Source organism: Carettochelys insculpta, chromosome 6 (assembly GCF_033958435.1).
Source record: "Carettochelys insculpta isolate YL-2023 chromosome 6, ASM3395843v1, whole genome shotgun sequence".
Taxonomy (NCBI): Eukaryota; Metazoa; Chordata; order Testudines; family Carettochelyidae; genus Carettochelys; species Carettochelys insculpta.
In genome coordinates, this window is record NC_134142.1 from 43,448,089 (window position 1) to 43,469,431 (window position 21,343).

The 21,343-nt window shown below is 45.3% G+C and overlaps 1 protein-coding gene across 2 annotated transcripts in view; it reads left to right on the top strand.

Moving 5' to 3' along the window:
* Positions 1-3,413: 3,413 nt before the first annotated feature.
* The window catches only part of NEK9 (NIMA related kinase 9), a 32,851-nt gene continuing 14,921 nt past the window's right edge, over positions 3,414-21,343 (top strand). Inside the window, exons 1-10 of one of the 2 annotated variants that reach the window (XM_074996760.1) lie at positions 3,414-3,905; positions 5,970-6,147; positions 9,337-9,392; positions 10,330-10,400; positions 11,655-11,760; positions 14,803-14,934; positions 15,822-15,932; positions 16,611-16,675; positions 17,875-17,925; positions 21,078-21,270. In XM_074996760.1, coding sequence (XP_074852861.1) covers positions 3,717-3,905; positions 5,970-6,147; positions 9,337-9,392; positions 10,330-10,400; positions 11,655-11,760; positions 14,803-14,934; positions 15,822-15,932; positions 16,611-16,675; positions 17,875-17,925; positions 21,078-21,270 — 1,152 coding nt within the window. In that variant the 5' untranslated portion in view covers positions 3,414-3,716. The remainder of the gene's footprint in view (positions 3,906-5,969; positions 6,148-9,336; positions 9,393-10,329; positions 10,401-11,654; positions 11,761-14,802; positions 14,935-15,821; positions 15,933-16,610; positions 16,676-17,874; positions 17,926-21,077; positions 21,271-21,343) is intronic. The other variant, XM_074996759.1, reaches the window with a different exon arrangement.

Consider the following 21,343-nt stretch of genomic DNA (forward strand, 5'->3'; position numbering starts at 1 on the left):
AGCGGAAGGGTAGTAGACGTTTTGTGATGTTCTTCTCTCACGCCCCTCCAACAGCTACCAACACCTGCCCCTTCTTTGATAAGAGCTACAGAATTCGGCTGATCAGCCATCAATGGACTCACAAATAGGACGGTGACATGAAGATATCCTACTCGTTATCAAGTGACTGCCAAAGAATTTATTATTTTATGGACATAAGTTAAATCTACAAGACAAACAATAACAGAAAAGGGTTACTCTTTTTTTGAAAAGGGGTACAGTGATTTTCTACTTGTCTTCCAGTATCCTGCTCCTCACTTCAGACCCATTAATCTTAATGGCTGTGTCTACACTTGCATTCCTCTTTTGAAAGAGGAATGCAAATGAAGAAAATAAAAAATGCAAACAAGGTATTGATTTACATACCTTGTGTTTCATTTGCATAATCTCTTTTTGGGAGGGATTCTTTTGAAAGAAATAAAGCAGTGTAGACGGGGCTCTTTTGAAAATAAACCCCATCTTTGAAAGAACCCTTCTTCGTATTTTGTTTCAGGAAGACGGGGTCTTTCAAAGATGGCGTTTATTTTCAAAAGAGCCCCATCTACACTGCTTTTTTTCTTTTGAAAGAATCTCTTCCAGAAAGAGATTATGCAAATGACACACACAATATATAAATCAGTACCTCATTTGCATTTTCAATTTCCTTCATTTGCATTCCTCTTTAAAAAGTGGAATGCAAGTGTAGACACAGCCAGTATGTCTTTATTTTGCCACATCCATTCTTCATAATCCAGGACCAAAGAGTGCAGGAGAGCAACCTACTCAATAATACTGTACACACTCTTGTAAAAATCCTTTATTTATGAAGTTGAGAATGTAGCACTACCATTTTTTCCTTGCTGAACATCCTAGATTTCAAGAACAGGACAGACAGAAGAAAAAAACTGTGTGGTAATAGCAAATCACACAGCAAATGAATTTTGATGGACAAATTATCGCTCTATAAAAAAATTGATAATGGAAATACTGAGTATCTTTTTCATACTACCTGCATTAACCAGCACCAAATCATGTCACATCATTGGCTGTGGCTGCACTAGCCCCTGCCTTTCAAAATGGGGATGCTAATGATCCACTTTGGCAGATGCTAATAAGGTGCTGCCATGAATATGTAGCACCTCATTAGCATAATGGTGGCCGTGCATGTTTTGAAAGTGCTGCTTTTGAAACACATGCTGCTTGTGTAGACAGGGGCCTTTCAAAAGGACCCCTGGACTTCGAAAGCCCCTTCTTCCCATTTGGTTTTGGGAAGAAGGGGCTTTCGAAATTCAGGGGGTCCTTTCAAAAGGCCCGTCTACACCAGCAGCGTGCGTTTCAAAAGCGGCACTTTCGAAATGTGCGTGGCTGTCATTATGCTAATGAGGCACTGCGTATTCATAGCAGTGCCTCATTAGCATCTGCCAGAGTGGCTCATTAGTATCCCCCTTTCGAAAGGTAGGGGCTAGTGTAGCCATGGCCATTAAGTATAAAAAACCTCTGTTTTCAAAGTGGGTGATAGAAACAATGCCAAACAAACTTAAGTTGCCTCATTTATTTTGGGGAGACACATTTGAATTCCGAAAGTTTTTTGTGTGGTTCAAGTCAAATGTCCTAAAAATTAACATTCCTGTCATTTATCCACATTTTCTGATCTTTAACTACTTAACAGTATTATCTCAGAACAAAGTATTAATGATAAGATTTTTATTGTTGGCAAAAGATCTAAGTATAACCTTATTAATACTTATGGCAGAGGGCTATTAAAACCTCAGGGCTAAATATTATTTAGAAGTCTGAGGACAATAAATTTACTTTGTCTTGCGTAGAGAACGATTGACATCGAGTGGCACAAAATAGTGTGTAATTCATTCTTTATTATTACATTTGAGCTGTTTAAATTACATTATCATTAATCACAAATCACCTACTCAGAAATGCCTCCTTTTACTCCACACAAACTTTGACTTGATCCTCCCTCCTTCCATTCTGTGCTTGATTACAACGACCAGTTTCAATGTGCACTAACCAGGAAAGAAACATGGCTGTGTTCTGGACTACCCAGAGCTTCCATGAGAACAACAAGAAGTCCTGTGGCACCTTATAGACCTTAGTTGTTCTCAAAGGCCGTGTCTACACTTGCCAAAAACTTTGAAATGGCCATGCAAATGGCCATTTCGAAGTTTACTAATGAAGCGCTGGAATACATATTCAGCGCCTCATTAGCATGCGGGTGGCCGTGGCACTTCGAAATTGACATGGCTTGATCGTTCTGACAGGGCTCCTTTTCGAAAGGACCTTGGCTACTTCAAAGTCCCCTTACTCCCATCTGCTCATAGGAATAAGGGGACTTCAAAGTAGCCAGGGGCCTTTCGAAAAGGAGCCCTGTCTGGACGAGCCGTGCGGCAGCGAGCTGCGTCAATTTCGAAGTGCTGCGGCCATCTGCATGCTAATAAGGCGCTGAATATGTATTTCAGCGCTTCATTAGTAAACTCTGAAATGGCCATTTGCATGGCAATTTCGAAGTTTTTGGCTAGTGTAGACGTAGCCCAAGATACAGATGAAGACGGTTACCTCTCTGATACTTGTCACCAGAGCTTCTATGCACTTCTGATTGGACTGGGGGGACAGAACCATACTGAACTGCGCTCGCTTCTGCACTGACCCCCTCTGCTGGTCGCTATTTGAAAAGCTCGGAAAACCTTCGGTCCAACTTCCTTTAAAGGTTGCTCGTCTTGTTCCCTGCAACCTAACATAGCCGATCCCGGGCTGGCCCGCTCTCCAGGAAGAGCTTGATGCTGGGTGTTTCTGGCATAGGGCCACTACTGGCACTCAGGCGTGGAGGAGCGGTGAAGCCTTGAAAGGCGGGTGGTAGGTTACTGAAGCAGCACGTGCGTGGCTACTGCCAGGGCCCGTCGGGAGACTCTTGGCAGGTCTTTGCCCACGAAAGCGAGTGCTCCACAATGTGTCGGTCTGCACGGTGCCAGAGGAGTTCTTGCTGTTCTGGAAGATACAGACTAACAGCGCTACCCCTCTGGTACTTGGCTGTTAAACTGATCAGATGTTCCAGAAGGCTGCAGGGCGCCCGGGCGGGGCCCGGCTTGCACCCTCCGGGGCAGGAGAACCACAGCGCCTCAGCGCACTGCTAGGGGTCCCCCATCCCGCCAAGGGGTTACCAACCCGCCCCCCCCCGCGCCCTTCAGCAGCCCCGCCGCGTGCGGGGACGGTTACGCACTTGGTCTGAGCCGTGAAAAGCAGCCGCCTTCCTCAGCCCGACGAGCGGACAGAGCCAATGAGAACCGGCGGGGCTCAGGAGCGGGGAGGGAACCTGCCCAGCCAGGGTGGCTAATGGAGCCGGACTCCGGCACGCTCCACCCCCGGGAGGCTCCCCCCCAGCCCCCCCACACCCCGAGAGCCCCTCTCGGAGCGCTCCGCCGCCCCCGCCAGCGTTCCCCTTTCCAGAGCCCCTCCGATCGCTCCCCACTCCGGCCCCGGCCGCGCCGAACCCAGCGGCGCTCCCAGCTCTCCCAGGCGGGTGCCCGGCGGGCGGCGGGAACGCGCAGGTCGTGGTGGCGGCCGGAAGCGGTGCTGGGCTTGCGGGAGCCAACATGGAGCCTGTCGGGGGCCGGTGAGGGGGCCGACCGGGGCGCGCCGGGTCTCCTGCCAGCGGCCGGCCCGCGGCGGGCAGAGGCGCCCGGACCATGTCGTTGGGCGAGTACGAGCGGCACTGCGACTCCATCAACTCCGACTTCGGCAGCGAGTCCTCGGGCCGGGCCGGGCCCCGTGCGGGCCCCAGCCTGGGCGCCGAGCAGGAGGAGCTGCACTACGTCCCCATCCGCATCCTGGGCCGCGGCGCCTTCGGGGAGGCCACCCTCTACCGCCGGACTGAGGTACCGCCCGGGGCCCGGCCCGGCCCGGCCCGAGGGCGGAACCCGCCCCGAGCCAGCGGGCAGCCGCCAGGGCCGCGCTGCACGGGGCGCTGGGGAGGCGAGGCGAGGCGGGCTTGTCTAGCATGGCCCCGGCCCCTCCCTTAGCTGTGCCTGGAAAGGGGCCCCGAGCGCCCCGCGGATAAAGGCCCGCTACTGCAAACCTGCTGCCCAGGCACAGGGACCAGCCTGGTCCCCGGCCACACCTCTTCAAGTGCGGCTGCGAACCGGCAGGGCTGCTTCCCAGGGGCCGAGCCGCGGCCAGTTCGCTTCCAGCCCCTTTCCAGCCTCCGTAGGGCACCGGGAAAGCAGAGAAACTGCGATGTGGGGCTGGAATAGACGGGAGCGTTTGCAGCATCCTGGGTGGTATTACAGCCCAAAGTGGTCTCCTGCAGAGGCCTCCTGTGCACACTGGACGGGAGGAGCAGCCACTGTAGTCCTTCAGAGAGAGAAACTAACACATCTACAGGTAGGGAAGAAGATTGACCCCCCCGGGTCGATCTTCTGGGACGCGTTCCAGGGTCAACATCGACCCTGGAACTCCTCCTGAGCCATGTGGTAGTAAGGAAGGGTGACTGGGGGAGCGCTTCCATCCACCTTCTGCTGTGAAGACAGGCACAGAAGTCAACGGCTGGAAAGTCGATTTTTGGTACGCAGTTGGCGTGCCAAAAATTGCTGACCAGCCATCCACCTTCAAGGTAAGCCTGGACGCAGCCTCCCTTGGGAAAGGAGAGTAGTTCCCTAAGGACCAGTCTCTGGGTTATCTCAGAGAGAGGGGCTAAACCACTATGTGGCAGTGCCTTACGCCTCTGTGGGGACCTGCCTGCACATCAGCTACATTGATGGTATCAATGGTATCAGAGAGCTAATCGCAGGTTGAACCTTTCTAATCTGGGACACGCTCTTCTGGCAATGTCAGTAATCCAGCAAGATTTTAATTACCTGGTTGACAATTTATTATGCGTGTGTCCGAGTTTCCCCGGTCCCATAAAGTTTATCACCTCCAGTCCTGGCTCTCAGTGTTCTGTACTGTTATTTTATTGTAATGTATCCCTAAATGTCTTCTAAGAGCCCAGTAAGCAGTGGAAGTATTGGTAATGTGCCAGACAGTATTGATCTCCTGTGGTCTTGCAAATTCATCCAGCACTGTTCATGTCCCTAGGGTGCTAGATGAGAGAGGTTCAGCCTGTATTTTGGATGCCTACCATTGTAAAGTAGAAGTTCTCTATCATAGATATGCAGAGCTGACTGAACCTATTGTAGTATATTCACAAGCTCAGTAAAAACTGAGGAGACTTAGCCACAGAAATCAGAGATCTCTCTTCTTCTCCTTCAATTAAATCAGCCCAGATGATTCCATTTATTTTTTTTGTTGCTGACAGAGAGAAACACTTGATTCCTGTTACCAAATTGTCTTTAGCACTTCTTACTTCTGCCAGAAGCAGGGGATAATAGGTATTATAGCATGGATGGCAGGGGGCAAATACTATTTCACTGAGGCATTGATGGAATAACCCAATGAATGGGCAGTAGAATTCCACAATCGGGTTAGTCCATAAGGGCAGACTGTTAAAATCCTCAACCTTCTGTTAGGAGAAACTGGCATTGGAATAACAAGGAGTTTCTGAGGGCCAATGCTCTTTCACCATGCTCTACATTAATGCTTGTTGTGAAAATAATGGTTTATAGCAGAATTGTTGTTCTAGTGGGGAATGCACAACATACTTGAGTTTGTGCAAGAAAAAAACCTAATCAAGCAAAACAACAATAAAAACCTCCCTTACTTTTATAACTCTCTTTCCCGGGTAAATTCCTAATTTATTTTAAAACAAGGGAGTGCTAGCCAGCTAGATGCAGTGATTTCTGAACAGAGAAACTTTAATTTAATTCTGTGCAAAAACTATGACATCTCTGAGAGAGAGCAAGTATGTTTACCTTTTGTGGAGGTTTAATTTCCTGACTCAAGGGTACATGTTGTTTTTTCCCTTTCCCAGCAATAGGTTTTAATTAAGAGTCTTTGTGTTTCAGGATGACTCGCTTGTGGTGTGGAAGGAGGTGGATCTGACCCGACTGTCAGAAAAAGAGCGTCGTGATGCTTTGAATGAAATAGTTATCCTTGCTCTGTTGCAGCATGACAACATCATTGCATACTACAATCATTTCATGGATAACACCACACTCCTAATCGAGCTGGAATACTGTAATGGTGAGAGATCCCCAGTCCCACCTGCAAAAGGGAAGATTCTTCACAGCTCTGGAGAAGAATCTCTGCTGGCTCATTAACTGTATTTCTTGAGTATATTGTAAAGAAAAGAAGCATAAAGCCCAATCTTGTAGTGCAGTTAGTGAAGGAAATATTGTGGGTCTGTTGTTGCAGGGTGCCAAAGAGAGAAACTAAGTGATCAATTGAGTAATTCCAGAGACTAACCAGTTTGTGGAGAACTGTGAGTGATGACGCACTGAAAGAATGAGACTTTTGTAATGTAGACCTCTAAATATATCTGTCACATTTGAGCATGTACATCAGTCTTTTCCTCCCATCAGGTCATCTGCTCCATCTTCTTGTCAGTACAGGGCATATTTCTATTTTAGAGCTGTGGCTGGCAGACACGTACCATTTTAAATGAGCCCTCTGTTGAGAGTACAACCAGGGCTTGAAAATTTACCAGTCCTGCATAAGTAGGAATATCTTCTGAGCAAGTGCCATCAGCTTCTGTAGGCTACCTCTTCCAATGGAAAACATGGTTTCTGATCATTGTGGTTGTGGAGAGTCAACCCCAGTTTAAACCAATGCAACGATAACTTCCAAAAATCTAAAGAGACATTGATCCCGTTTTGGGGGTAGGGAGGTCAGCAGATGTCATTGTTGGGAGGTGTGAGAGGCCAGGCTATCGTTACTATTATAGCATCTGGGAGATTGTGCAGCTGCTGCTATTAGGAGCACAGAGCTCTGGATGGAGTTAGTGTTGCCATTTCCTGTAGTAGAAGGCTTTGCATGGGGGTAGCCCAATGAGCCCAGCAGATGACTGTGTGTGTCCGGGGCATTCCACCAATGCTACTTGGCACTGGAGCAGAAGATTGTTTTGGGTGGGAGCAAGGTCCCTCATGCAGCTACCATCACCGCAGGAAGGGTGAGAACTCCAAACATGCATAACTTTTTGGAGGTGCCTCACGCATAAAGGGCTCTGCTTGTGGGGATATTGGCAAGAGGAGGCCCTTGCACAAGAATCCTTTGGTAGGGTAGCAGGCAGAGGTCCTTTTTTTCACTGGGCTGGGTCCTGTCTGCTCTGTTGATCCACCAGCCTTGTTTTTAGGTGAGACGAGTTTTAGTCAAGGAGGAGGGAGGCAGCCCCTGGCACCACTGTGTGTGAGTCTTCCTGTCACTCTTACAGAGGCTCTGAATTTGGGGTCATTATAAATTGATTTCAGGGGGAAGAGGAGGACTGGCAGCATTAATGGTTCCATTCCCACCACATACTTGTATGTGTTTGCACATAACTCTCCCTAAATTGTTTTGTTGGAGGGCAGCCCAGCATTAATTGTTTTATTTGGTGTAAAAAGGGGCAGCATGATATGAGAGCTCAGAATTCAGCCTGCAGTAGACAGGAGTATTAGGGTGCAACCAGAGATGTCCAGGAGGAGAGTGTGTGCTTAAGGCATAGCTGTATTTTGGCCAAACAAATATGCTTAATATTTGGGCTAGTCAGGGTTGGAAAAATATTATTCGCCCCAAAGAGAGCAATAGGGAGGAGAATAAAATACAGGAGCTGTTACTCATTTCTCTGGGTCCCTTTGTTTTATTTTTGATGTTGGCAGTGGGTTCCAGTTTAGTATAAACTGTAAGTTTCAGTAATTAGATGTTTACACATTGCATCCTTCCAGGTAAGGAATATGTTAGATAAAACTATGTCTAGGTCAGTTACTCACAATCCCACTGGACATCTCTTCAGAATAGGGAGCTTTTGAAGTTTATTGTTGCTCTGTGTTTGATACAGTAATAAAAACATGTAATTTTTTTGGCTTGCCTGCACACAGGCATCACATAACCAAGCAGAGACATAAAGTGTCTCCCTACATACAGCCGTGGCGATACTGTATCTGAGATGCAGCATTCATCTCTAGGTAGTTCTGTGCCCCAAAGATGCGGACGCATTGGCAGGAGCTCAGAGAAGAGCAACAAAGATGATTAAGGGGCTATGGGCTGGAGGTATGGAGGTTTGATTTGTGAAGAAAGAAAAGCTAAATATAAAAGCTTGGCTTTCAAATTACTAATGGGGAAGATGCATTATTTTAAAATATTCTAGAAGTGTGATTGCAAGTGCAGAAAGGTTTCTGTGCAACCTAGTTATGACCAGGAAGAATGGGGAAAAAAATTAGGCAAAGGGAAATTTAGATTGAATATCAGGAAAATCTTCCTTATCAGGAGATCTATAAAACTCTCTCTCAATGGATGTAAAGGAATTCCATCACCATTGCTTGGGACACCTGAGACTTGGTAAAGCATTGGAGAACATGCTTCCAGATGTCCTGTGCCATCCCCCTGGGAATGAAAAAGAGGGGTGGGCTTAATGGTTCCTTGACCCCTTACATCTGTGATAATTGCCACTGGAATGTGAGTAGATAATAGTTGAGAACTAAAATGGTGTAGGATGTGCTCGGAGGAGACTTGGGATTTGTGGGTAGAATGCTCTCTTGGTCTGGAGTCTTTTCTTGTTTATGGCTTGTTGCAGTCCATTTGTTCATCATTCCATTTAGCTTTCCTTGATATTCAACTAATTCTCCTGGAATTGTGAGGCAGCCTGAAGAGAGGGAGAGTGATTAGCAATTAAGGCTTCTGCTTTTACTGGATTTCCATTGCCATGTGTTATGTCTTTCATCAGGGCATTTGATGATCACCAATTTAGATAATGGGGCTGGAACAGACAGGGAAGAGGGCAAGTAATCACAGCAGCTCTTGGGGACTTTTCTGAAATGGTTGGAATTATATTTGTTTTGTGTTGAGTGTTTTTGCTGTTCTCTACAGGGCTGTTGAGTCTGCTGTCCTGTGCAGGGTACAAAAGTCTGCCCATTCTAGGAAGCACTGTTACATAAGAGATTAAGGAGCATTGGCTGTTCTTTCATATACATCTTTTAGAACAAATCAAAGGTGAGGCTTTGAGAGAATAATCCCTTCCTAGCCTTAGAGGTGCCAGTTTCCTGACTAAAGGAAAGGGATGCGCGTTCTGAAGAGCTTGTTCATCTGAGATACTATAGTCAAAGTGAGGAGCACAAAGGGAGCATTACTGCTGAAGAGGCTACAGCAATCCAGCAGATTCCTAACTGGATTCCCAACGATACATTAGCAGAGCATTTATCACCATTAACTGAGATGTTCTTTTCTCTCTCTTAATTGCAGGGGGGAACCTCTATGATAAGATCCTGCGGCAGAAAGACAAGTTGTTTGAGGAAGAGGTAATTTGGGCTGTTTGAGGAGAGGAGTGGTGCTGCTTTCAGCGCTACTTGAACCTATCTAGATGTTTAGATATTTATATCATGCTCCTTCCCATAGCGTTAGCTCACCTCTATTCTTGTTGGGGGTCTCTCATTTGTATCTTTTGGGGTGTGGTCCTGCCTCTCATTTGGCCGTCATAAGCAGTTTTGAAGCATCAGGGAGCCTTTTCCTTTCAACCTATGAATGTTTCTAGGCAGTTGTACATTTGAGAAGTAATGGAGGGAGACTCAGTGGCTTCGGCTCCTTTATAGTCTCAGCAGTGATTTTTCCTCTAAGATCTGTCTCCCTTTCTGAATTCTCTTCTGGCTGTCACTCTATTCACTCTGTATTTGCTTTCCATAAGCTCTAGTCTAAATATGGCTCATTCTCTGACTACTTTATGAACCTGTCTGATGTCAGGCTCTGTCCTAGGCCATACTGGGCTTAACCCTACTGCTCTTTTCTCACTAGCTCCCACATTCTCACTGCTTCATTCTCCCCTCTATTAAGATTCTCACATTTGTAGAGCTCATAGAATAAGCTTGAAGAATTTGAGAGTCTTATGAAGGTAAAATGCTTCAAGATGTGGGAGTGCAAAGACCCACCCCACCCAAAACCCCCTCAGAACATTAAGGGCACTCCTAATTATTGGTACTGGTAAGTTACCAATTTCTGTAGCACATATCACAATGCACTTTGAAGATCATTTTACACAAAATTATCTCTTGGTGATTCCGTCTTGTCTGAATCTCCAGATTGAGATATTCCCCAGGGAATAAAAAAAAAAAGCTCTCCCTAAGGGAGCCTCCAGCCTGAATATTCATTGCTGTTGTCACCAGGTTCTCTTGGTGTAGCTTGCCAGGAAAATGGCATGTGTTATTTTTAGGCCTCATGTGACTTTTGTTCCTGCCTCTACAGATGGTGGTGTGGTACCTGTTTCAGATTGCATCAGCTGTGAGCTGTATCCATAGAGCGGGAATCCTTCACAGGTAGATGTCTTAAAATAATGAAACTCAGGTGGAAGTGGAATTCATGTGTCTGATGGCAGACCCCATTAGAAAATCTCTGTACTCCTACTTCTGCAGCAGCAACATACCCCTAGCTAGAAGGAGGCACAGGCAGAGGAGAAATCAGACTATACCTGTCTCGTGTCCCTTTGGGAAGCTTCCCTGCTCAGATTACATCTGGGTGCTTTGGCATTGAACACCAGGTCCTCTCATGAGTTCAGATTAGAAACTGTATTGCTGATTTTGCATAATGAACTACAAAATAATTGCTCTATATAGCTCATTCTGCTGCCAATGGATCCTGTTTATTGAGTAAAAGGTAAATATCAGTAAAGGAAATAAACCAACTTCTGACTTGAAGCACAAAACAAATTTATTTCCTAAATGAGGCAGGTTGGAGGTAGTCAGTAGTGGAGAACACTGTCCCCATCAGCAGATCACCAGATCACTGTGTGAATCTGCATCATTACTCATGTGGGCTGACCACATGACACCAGTGCTCCATGGACTGCAGTGGCTTCTTCACAATTCCAGGTGCTGATGTTGATCTGTAGTGCTCTAAATATAGAAGATAGTGGGAGGGACTGTCATTTCAATGAGGGGCTTAAAGCTCTGAATTCACATTTCTTCATACTTAATGGTCACCTAACCTTCAGGCTTAGTATAAAACTTATCTGTTCCCAGAAGCCTTTGCCTAAAGCCAGGGTGCTGGAACAGTTTGTATACTAAGGGGCAGCTAAGAGCCAGGGGATGTGACAGTATCCCTCATTCCAGCACCCATGCCCAAGGGTGAGGCAGGGGGCTGTTATACTTAACAGATAAGGATTTGAGTGCTTTAAACTGTTTTATGTTAAAAATATTTCATGGGCTCAGATGCCTGGGATTGTCCCACTTCTGAAAATAGAAAATTAAAACTCTTTAATGGTCCTTACTGGGGTTCATAGGAGAAGGAACCAGTCTGTGCATTGGGCTCTGAAGACGGAAGGTTCTTTCTAGATGATTTGTTTGTGCATGTGTGATTGCTGCCCTGGGACTGTGGGAGGAGAAGCTGGGGCAGTGACTGTAACATATAGCATTCCATGTTTGAAGACCTGCTAATGAAGTCTGATACAATGAGAGATGCCATTCAAAGCTGACAGAAAAAGGAAGGCCTCAAGTTCAAATCGATTCCTTATGAGCAGGAAAACACTGACATGCTTCAGCTTCCCAGTGACTCTTCGCTCTTTTTCTCACCAGAGATATAAAAACATTAAATATCTTCCTCACCAAAGCAAACCTGATTAAGCTGGGAGACTATGGGTTGGCAAAAAAACTGAACTCTGAATACTCCATGGCTGAGACTGTGAGTATATTGTAGCAGAGCAGTTTTGGGGCAATGTAATCAAAGGGTTTTTTGTTTTGTTTAAAGAAAAAGAATTACACAGGTGAATGCTTTCTAGATGGGGAAGTGCTTTTTAGTGAGTGGAGGAGTGGGAATAATAGGGGTGTGAGGCTCCAGCAAATGGAGGGGGATTATGGAGGAGGGATAAATGAAGCTGGGCGTTAGGGAGGTGAAAGGGGCTGGAGTGCTCAGATGAGAGACACGAGGAAGGGAACATGGGGTAACTTTCAGGAGGGCTGGAGTAGAACAGAAACAAAGGTGCTAGACAGCAACTTCTTCCCCTTCTCTGTGTACACACCTTTCTCGGGACCTGGGATATGCAAGTCCTTGCTTCTGGGGCTGTGCCAGGTCCTAGGAGGTCCCTGTCCACTTTTCTGGGTCTGATCCTGCTTCCCTGATCCCACTCAAATGAGTCAGGTTCTGGAGGAGACTTGTCTTTCTGACAGTATCTGAGTGGCTACACATTTTCATATGAGCTTCTGGTGCCCATCCCTCCGATAGGGGAGCAGATCTGAGTCCATCTCTCTGACCCTGATGGATATGTCTGCATGGCAAAGACAAATCCACTGCTGGTCCATGTCATTCAACTCAGGCTGCAAGGCTGGTTCATTGCCATGTAGTCTTCTAGGCTCTGGGTAGTCCAAGAGCTCAGGCTGCAGCATGAAACTAGAAATATGCAGATCAGGCTGTTCCACTGCTGTGCAGAAGTCCAAATCAGCTGGCACAGGACAGCTGCAGGCTTGCTTTGTTGATGCATGTCATAGCCCTTCCAATGCTGATGTAGGAAGATGGAAACACCCACTGAATGGAGCAAGTAATATATCATAGAGTTATTGTTTTAGGGTGTGTTCATCTCCATGGGTAGTTCTTATTCAGGTGGGACTATTATACCTCTCTGAGCATCTTGTGCATTTAGGATTATCCTGTGTTGGCTATCTGCATATAGAAAACCAGTTGCTGATGATTAATTCCATAAGTATAATGCAGCTCTGTTACAGTGAGAACTGAGATTTTGCTATTTAAAGAAAGATTTTCCTAAGTATTCCAAAATCTGCCATCCTGTCCATATTGTCTTGAAATTTATTGTGTTTTAGGGGTGCAGGGTAGGAGTTTGAGATCCAAATTTGGGGGTCATTTGACCAAGAGTTTCCCTAGATGTGAGACAACCTCCTAAGGGGAAAAAAGCTTTTCTTAAAGTTCACTGATTCGTCCAGCCTGTTGTGGGTGGGGGCACACTAGGCTTCTAAAATACTGATGGTTTAATGGGATAGGAAAGGGAGGATGGACTAGATCTGGTGGGCTGGAGAAAGGGGATCTATGTGTTGTAGAGGATAGTGGGGGTGGAAGGAGAAGAGAGGCACATCAGTTTTCTCTCACGAAAGCATGTGCCACTCAGACTCTGTTGTTTGGAGCACATTGAGCTGGGGCATCCAACAGAGATCTGTTAAAGGAGCTATCCTCTTCTCCCTCCAGTATCTAATCCATGGGGTTTCTACAGTATGTGTCACTCTGAAATCTGAACTCTAAATTACAAAGAAGGAAGAAAATCCAGAACAAATGGTATTGTCTGTTTCTCTACATAACAAGGGGGTATGAATTTATATGTTCAGGAATTTTTTAAAAATAATTGTATGTATGGTATCATTACTGAGAGAAAGCTTTACTGAAAAGGAGAATTTTACACTTTAGTCTGAACACACTTGGGCTCATCACAGTCCCTTCCAACAAAGAGTTCCAGTATTAGAATTCTGATGCTGAGAATCCTCTACTGTCAGCAGCTCATAGCTTAGATTGGGTGTCCCAGCTCCTTTGTTCCTGTGGTGATAAGTAGGCTTGGAACGGGAGATTGCTCTGAGCTCCCAAATTGTTAAGGATTTATATATTAGGACACCTGCCAACACACACTTCCCCGGTAAAGCTTGATTGTTACATTTTACTGCAGCTGTTGATGTTTTGCTAGGATGCTTCCTTCCTGCGGAAACTTCCTTCCAGAACATCATCACTATTACACAACCCCATAACAAATGGGAACTTAGGGTTAATTTACTATACCCTGGTACCACCTGCTATGTAGTAAAACCATTTCACTTATGACCCATTTTCCTTGCAATCATAACATTTAATGTAACATTCATAACATTTAGAAATTCATCTTCTGTGCTAAGAATTTCCATATATGATTTTTGCTCAAAGGTAAGTGTGGAGGGGACTTATGTAGCATTTCTGTGCCCCCTCCTTTTTGGCCAGGCGATGATTTGAGCAGAATTCATTCTGACACTTTTGAGTCCTGTGAGGGTGAAAATAAATACATGCTGATCACACTGAAGTTGATATATGACTGTGTGACTAGAGCTGGGGTTACGTAACTACAACCCAGTAAAGGGAAAATGAATAGTGGATGATAAAATAAGAAGGGATTTAGATATTCCTCTGCATCTTCTCAATAAACCTCTGGTAAGAGTCTAGGAAAGACAAATGAAAAGTCCACCTCATTTATAACATAATTGCCCATTCTCCCAGCGTACCTTGGCAGTCTAAGGGTCTGTGGCTAAGACAACTTAATCCTCTAATTGGAGGCAGGTTAATGAGAAATGGATGGTTGAGCCTGATGTATCGTCATCACCTGCTTTGTAGCCTGGTTTACCTTCTACTGCAAATAGTCTAAGGGGCAGCCACATTAGTGTGTAGCTTAACCAAAAAAACAAGCCGTCCTGTAGCACCTTAAAGACTACCAGTTTTGTTTAGTAGGTAATGCACTTTGTGGGTAAGACCCACTCCTTCAGAATCTGGAGCAGAAGTGAGCAAAGAGAAGGTGGAGGTAGGGACCATAGGTGCCCTCTCCTGAAAGTAGTGACTTCCACTGTGTGCTATATCATAATCAGAGAGGCATGGGTACTTTGGGTTTTCTGTGTGGAATTTGCAATAGAAACATTGATGAGCCCATAATAATTATGGTGGGTCTGGTAGGAATGTGTGTGAACTTTTTCTACGTTTGTTGTTTAGCTGGTGGGAACCCCATACTACATGTCCCCAGAGCTCTGCCAGGGGGTGAAATACAACTTCAAATCTGACATTTGGGCAGTGGGCTGTGTTGTCTTTGAGCTTCTCACCCTGAAGAGAACCTTTGATGCCACAGTAAGTCCATAGACTGTGAGGTAAATTGAATATGCTATTTGTTAATGTTGTAGAGTCCATGGTTGTCCTGTAGCTTTTCTAAGTTTTATTTTCATTTCTTCATGCCTATTGATAATTTGAGTATTTATGAAAGTGGGGGTGGTCTGAAAGTACCATTGTTTGAAGAGAAACATTTTCTTTTAACCAGAGCAGGACTTCATTAATTGGATGTGCAACCAAGTTCCATCTTTTTATTTCCTTATCTCTTATCCTGGTAGTTGGGGTGTTTAACAATAAGCGTCCTGTTGTGAGAGTTTGTAATCTCTGGCTCTCCTAGGATTTATCTTGTTCCACAGCTTGATTATGTGAGGGGTGTGGCTGGCTGGCACAGCTGGAAGTTAACACACAGAGGGGAGGGGAGTATGTGTGGCTGACAGGTGGGTGAATAGAGCTGCCAGCTAGTGTAGTATAGCCGTGTGAGAAATGCAGCCAGATGGCATGTTGTGGCTGTGATACATTCTGTACTAGCTAAGGGGTTATTTCACATCACTGTCCTTTTCTGACTTTACAAGATCAGTGATGCCTAGGCTACAGTACTTGAGTGCCTGTGTGGTATCTTCAGAGCTAGAGAGCTTCTGTGCACTGATGGAACCTGACATTTCTTTGGAGAGAAGCTTGATATTTCCACCAAGCTCTAGACTGGAAAGGCTGCCTGGAATAGGTAGCATTTCTGCAAGGGAGGTGACTAGGTTGCTGCAGCGGCTAGTAACAGTTGTGCTGAGAGGAGGAGGGACTCGTCAAATATCCATTCAGAAAAAGAGATGGTAAACATCAGAAGATTTCAGCATCCTTCCTAACTGGACAATTCAGGTCATCTCCTTTACAGCTGGTCATTGTTCCTTCCTTAGAATCCCCTAAACCTATGTGTGAAGATTGTACAGGGAAATCGGGCCATGGAGGTTGATTCCAGCGTCTATTCCTTGGAGCTGATCCAGATGGTGCACTCCTGTCTGGATCAGGTTGGTAAAATGAATCTTCTCTTCAGATCCTCTGTGCAGGTGCTTAAGTCCTGCAGCTCCAGAGCAGTGGGTGACTGGTGAGATGTGGTATTTCAGAGAGGGATATGATGGTGCAGACAAATTCTCACATGCACCTGCCTGTGTGGCTCTGGTGTGTCAGTGAGAGTGACCTCTGCTTCCTCTTGCTCTCTGAAAACTTCCTATCTAGCTGCCTTTCCAGCTCCATGGGATCTGTAGGGAGGGTGGAGTGGGATTTTGTCTGATGCTGTTTGTTGGGGGATAATTAGAAGTAGAGCTTTTCACATTGACCAGCGAGTGTGTCAGCATGGTGGAGATGAAAGTCCCTTCCCAGCATAGTCTGTTCTGGCTCCAGCTCTGGGCTATGCTTCTTGGGTTAATATTCTTTCTGCACTCAGAGTACTTCTTGGAGGCAGTTAAACTGCCCCTATCTTTGGAGCGTGGGGGTCCACAATTTGAAAATCTGGCGTTGAACCCTGTGCTGTCCAGAGACATGATGCCCTTTATTTCGATTTGGCTAAAGTGCTCGTCTTTCTGAAAGCAAGCAGGGCATGAGGGAGGGAGACCAGTGGGGGGGCAGGAATTAGCTGTTCTAGCCAAGATTTCCCTGTAGACAACGACACTTTCCTCAGGGAGTGACTTGTTGCTTGTCTCTTTCAGGATCCTGAGAAGAGGCCAACTGCTGATGAGCTGCTTGAACATAGTCTTCTCCATAAACGCAGAAGGTAGCTAGATGTTCTCACCTTGGATGTAGATGGGTTGTATGGGTCAAGAGGGACTTTTGAGCTTTGTGCAGACTAGTAATGCTGAGGCTTCCTGAATTCAGCCCTTAGATTGATTTCTGGCTCATAGGAGGTACTCCTTGAAATAGACTCCACCCATTTTAACAGAGGGGAGTGGATTGCTGTTATTCAGGCAAGAGAGAACCTTGTTTGGTGCCTTTTAATTAACCTCTGGGAGCAATGGGCGGGGCTGGGGAATGCCCATCGTCCCTCTGTGACCTAATAGCTGATATGCTGAACTATGATGTGTTTCTCTGAGACTCCTTTAATGGATACTAGTTTCTGACATTCAAATTAGAACATGTCTGGGAACATGCAGCAGTGCTCAGGCACTTGTAAGGTCATTATAAAAGCCCTTTCTTTGCCTATATTTCATTTAATAAGTTCAGTCCAGCATTTGTTTCCTTATTCTGTCCTGCAGAGTTGTAATGAAAATGCTCCGTTTCAGTGGGTGCCCACACTTAGCTACTAATGACCATGTTGGCAACTTACCAAGAGCCTGTGGGCTGTGCTTGTCTATTTGCCCACCTTCCCCTTCAGTGCAGAGGGGCAGCCCACAGAGACAACAAGTCAGATCCCAAGATGTGCTGCTGTGTGGTGTTCTAGGTGGCCTGGTTCAGATGTGACTTATTACTTCATGTATGCTGAGGGTGGCTGTGGGCTATTCTCTTGAACTGTTTGAGTTACGTTTTGGTCCCACTGATGATAGCCTTATTTCCGTGCTTTTCATTGGTACGCAGCCCCCAGAATGATGCTACAGGGTGTTGTCTTGTTGAACATGCCATCTTGAGGATAGGATTTAAAACCCACATCCTGTTTACGCATGGTTATTAATAATCCATTGGCACTTTCAGTAGTATTTGGGGTGTAAGCTTCAGCATTGTGGCCAAATTTTGTCTTTGGTATATACTGTTTGCCTCCTTTAATTCCCATGGCAGTTTGAGAGCTCTGTTGTGTTTTACATGTGTATTGCTGAGGGGATGTATAAATAGCTGCCATGGTCTACCTGGTAGAAACAGCATTTCATTTGAAGGGAAAGTAATCCCTGTCAATATGTGTAGTCTGCGGAGTGTTTTGGGCTATAGTAATATGTCATTACTACTTTTGGCAACTTTTTTTCTTTTTTTTCCCCATCGTGACAGAGAGATGGAGGAGAAAGTCACGCTGCTAAATGGGCCAACCAAACGACCCAGGTAATGATTTGGGCATATATTTGAAGAGAGATTTGTAGAACATAAATCCCCACTTAGAAATTTTGCTGCGTTAGAAAGATGAGGCTGTAAAATGCTTAATGGGAGTGTTATAGTTAGAAAAACTTTAAATGCTAGAAACTCAGGGAGGGTGTAATTGTGTGTTCATCAGTGTATGAGGCTATTATTGGACCTCCCCCTTTCACAATCATCTGAAATACAAAGGTGAAAGTCTCTGCTACATGTGGGGAGAGTGTTAGGTGGATTATTCTGTCTTTTGAGATAAGTGATTTACTTGAGTGAGCCCATAATTGGCAAATAACATGCAGCTACCTGACACAGAAGCAATATGTAGGTCACAGTTCTGAAGAACAGGAGGTATATTGTGTGCCCCTGTTCCTTCAGGTTATGTTGTTATGTCACTTGGTGAGTGGCCTAGGGGAAAGAAAAGGGGTGTGAGGGAGGCACCGCTTGGACTCTGAGGAGACTGCCAAGAACGGTGTATATCTGCCAGCTACCCATCCTTCTCCATGGAGACTTGGGGGCAGGGGGTGATGTTCCCACATGCTTGGCTGTTTGTGGTAATCTGGGCTACATGCACAGTATGATGGTTGGTTCTAGCCTAGCGTATGATCTCTGATTGGCTTTGGGAGGGCAACTGTGGTGTTATTACAGTGTGTATCTAGGTCAGATAGGGAGGGTAGTCAGTGTAGACAGGACTCTTCAGGCCATAGTGGAATGGGAGAGACATCGTGTCTATACTGTGGTGGAAGTGCAACGTGAGATGTTGAACCCTGTTGCACTGTAGGTGGCTGGGTGAACTGCTGAATGGTTATTTTTACTGGCTAATAATATGTGGTGTGTAGATGTGCAAAGGGGATGATGGTCAATATGTGGTGGGTAGAAACATGAATGTTGATAAGCGGACAATATTTTCTGATCTTTTACATCTGCAGTTTTCTATAAAGTTCTGTTACCAGCCTTTTGAGGGTGATAAACTCTGAATTCTGACTCGGTCCTGGTGGTGATTTTGTTGGAGAATTCCTTTGGGTGTATTTTAAGTATGGGTGAAGGAGACTGTCTCATGCTCCGATAACTCAAAAACAGTACAGGTCAGTTATGACTGTGTTGAGGAGGTGAGCACACTGTATTGAGGAATGGTGGAACCAGTAATAACACTTCAGCAAAAGAAAATTACAACAAATAACCCATAGTTTTTAGAATAAATCCCATGAGAAACTCAGATTCCTAAAGATTAGTTCCCACTCGGAGGCTTTGGAAAATGAGGACTAGAAAGAAAGCCTTTATATTTTAAATGAGGTGAGATGGTACATGATGAACCTAGACAACATACAAACTGCATCTGAAGGCTCTTGAACAGTATCATCAGTACTGCCTCAGGAGAACCCTAAATATCTCTTGGGAGGATAAGTGCACAAACACTAGTGGACCGGAAGAGTCGAACATGACCAGCATTGAAGCCATTGTGTTTCACCAACAACTTAGGACAGGTCACATGGTTCAGATGTCTGATCAGTGCCTTCCAAAACAGATTCTGTTTTCCGAGTTGAAGGAAGGATGGCGGAACATTGGGGGCTAGAGGAAGTGATATAAGGACTGGCTGAAGGCACACATGAATAAGTGCAGCATCGATGTCGACACTTGGGAGAATCTTGCTCAGGACCGTCCCCACTGGTGAGTGGTAATCCATGAGGGGATGGCACAATTTGAGGAGTCCGGTCGCACTGCACACGAGAAGAGGCAGAGAAAAGAAAAAGAGTGCTAAAAAATGCCCCACGCCCCTCCAGCAGCTACTAACGTCTTCCCTTCTGTGATAAGACCTCCAGTTTCAGAACTGGGCTGAGCAGCCATCAACTGACTCACAAATAGGAGGGTGACATGAAGACATCCTTCTCGTTTTGAAGTGGCTGCCAAGAGAGAGTCTAGCAGCATTACCAACTCTTCCTCTGCTTACTGGGGTCTTAGAAGACATTGAGGGGTAAATAACAGCACAGAACACTGAGAGGCAGGACTGGTGTCTGTAAACAAATTTTATGGGACCCAGAGAAATCTAGCTACACCTATGGTTAGTGGTTGTCCAGCTATCCAGATTGCAGATGTTGCCAGGTGAGAGACTCCCAGATTAGAGAGGTTCAACTTGTATTCATAACAGTCATCAGGCACTCCAGGACATAATAGTCACAGTGTGCAGGGAGCAGCCTGCCAGTGAGGAGCTCACCTTGATAATTTTTTTTCTGATTTGTCCACCTTGATTACTGTTTTTGGTTCTCTGTGCCTTAAATATTGAGTCTGTTCTGGTATGGCTATGTTCTGAAGGAGTGGGTCTGACCCACGAAAGCTCACCTAATAAACTATTTTGCTAGTCTTTAAAGTGCTACTTGACTGCTTTTTTTTTTTTTATTTGAATTCTGTGAGAGTTTTTCGTAAAACAGGGTGTGTACATGAGTCCTTTAATTCCAGCTAATGAGCTAATTTGTTATCAAATAACTTCTGCAATAAGTGTGGCAGTTCTTCTGCTGGTGCCTTATCCAACAGTTTGATTTTCACAGATTAAAAACATTGTCTCAGTTCCATGTAGTGTTCATAAATTACTTGCTTTGACTGTGACTTCTGTGTTTATGATTTGTTGTTTGTGGAGTAATTGGTCACTTACCTTATGTAGCATGTTTTTGTTCCCTGATGGAATGGCTGAAATTCTATTAAAGAGGGAAATTGGAGATTGAAATGGTCATGTGTTCCTTTGTGTAGGTTTGTGTGATTATTTGTGAATCTTTCGCTTTCTAAGCAGTTTGTTCTGAGTACTCATGAGACAAACTGTCCTGTCAGAGTTCTAAACATTATCAGATTGGATTCTGTTTATTGTTTGAATGATGGTTGGAGGCTCTTTCTTCTGCAGTGCTTACCTAGTTCTGCTTCTGAACATGTTTAGAACATACGAGACCTCACAATCTCTGAGAAGAAAAGAATTTTTATAAAGAAAAACCCACTGTTTGAAGTGCTGCAGCTCAGAGCCAAGCAATCCGGTTCTCTTCCAGCTGCTCCACAGTGTGGAGACCAGAAGGGAGGATTGACAGTGTTGACAATAGTCAGAGCTTCATACTAAGAGCACTTATGTTCTGGGGGATGTTTTACAGGTCGAGCACTGTCAGTGAGACACCAATTGCAGTGGTGACTTCACGTACCAGTGAGGTGTATGTTTGGGGGGGTGGGAAGTCCACCCCCCAGAAGCTGGATGTCATCAAAAGCGGCTGCAGTGCTCGCCAGGTGTGTGCTGGAAACACTCACTTTGCTGTGGTGACTGTGGAGAAGGAGCTTTACACTTGGGTGGTAAGTGAGCCAAGCAGAAAGAACCCAGGAATGCTGCGGTCTCAGGGATATGAGCTCTAAAAGTTAGAGTATC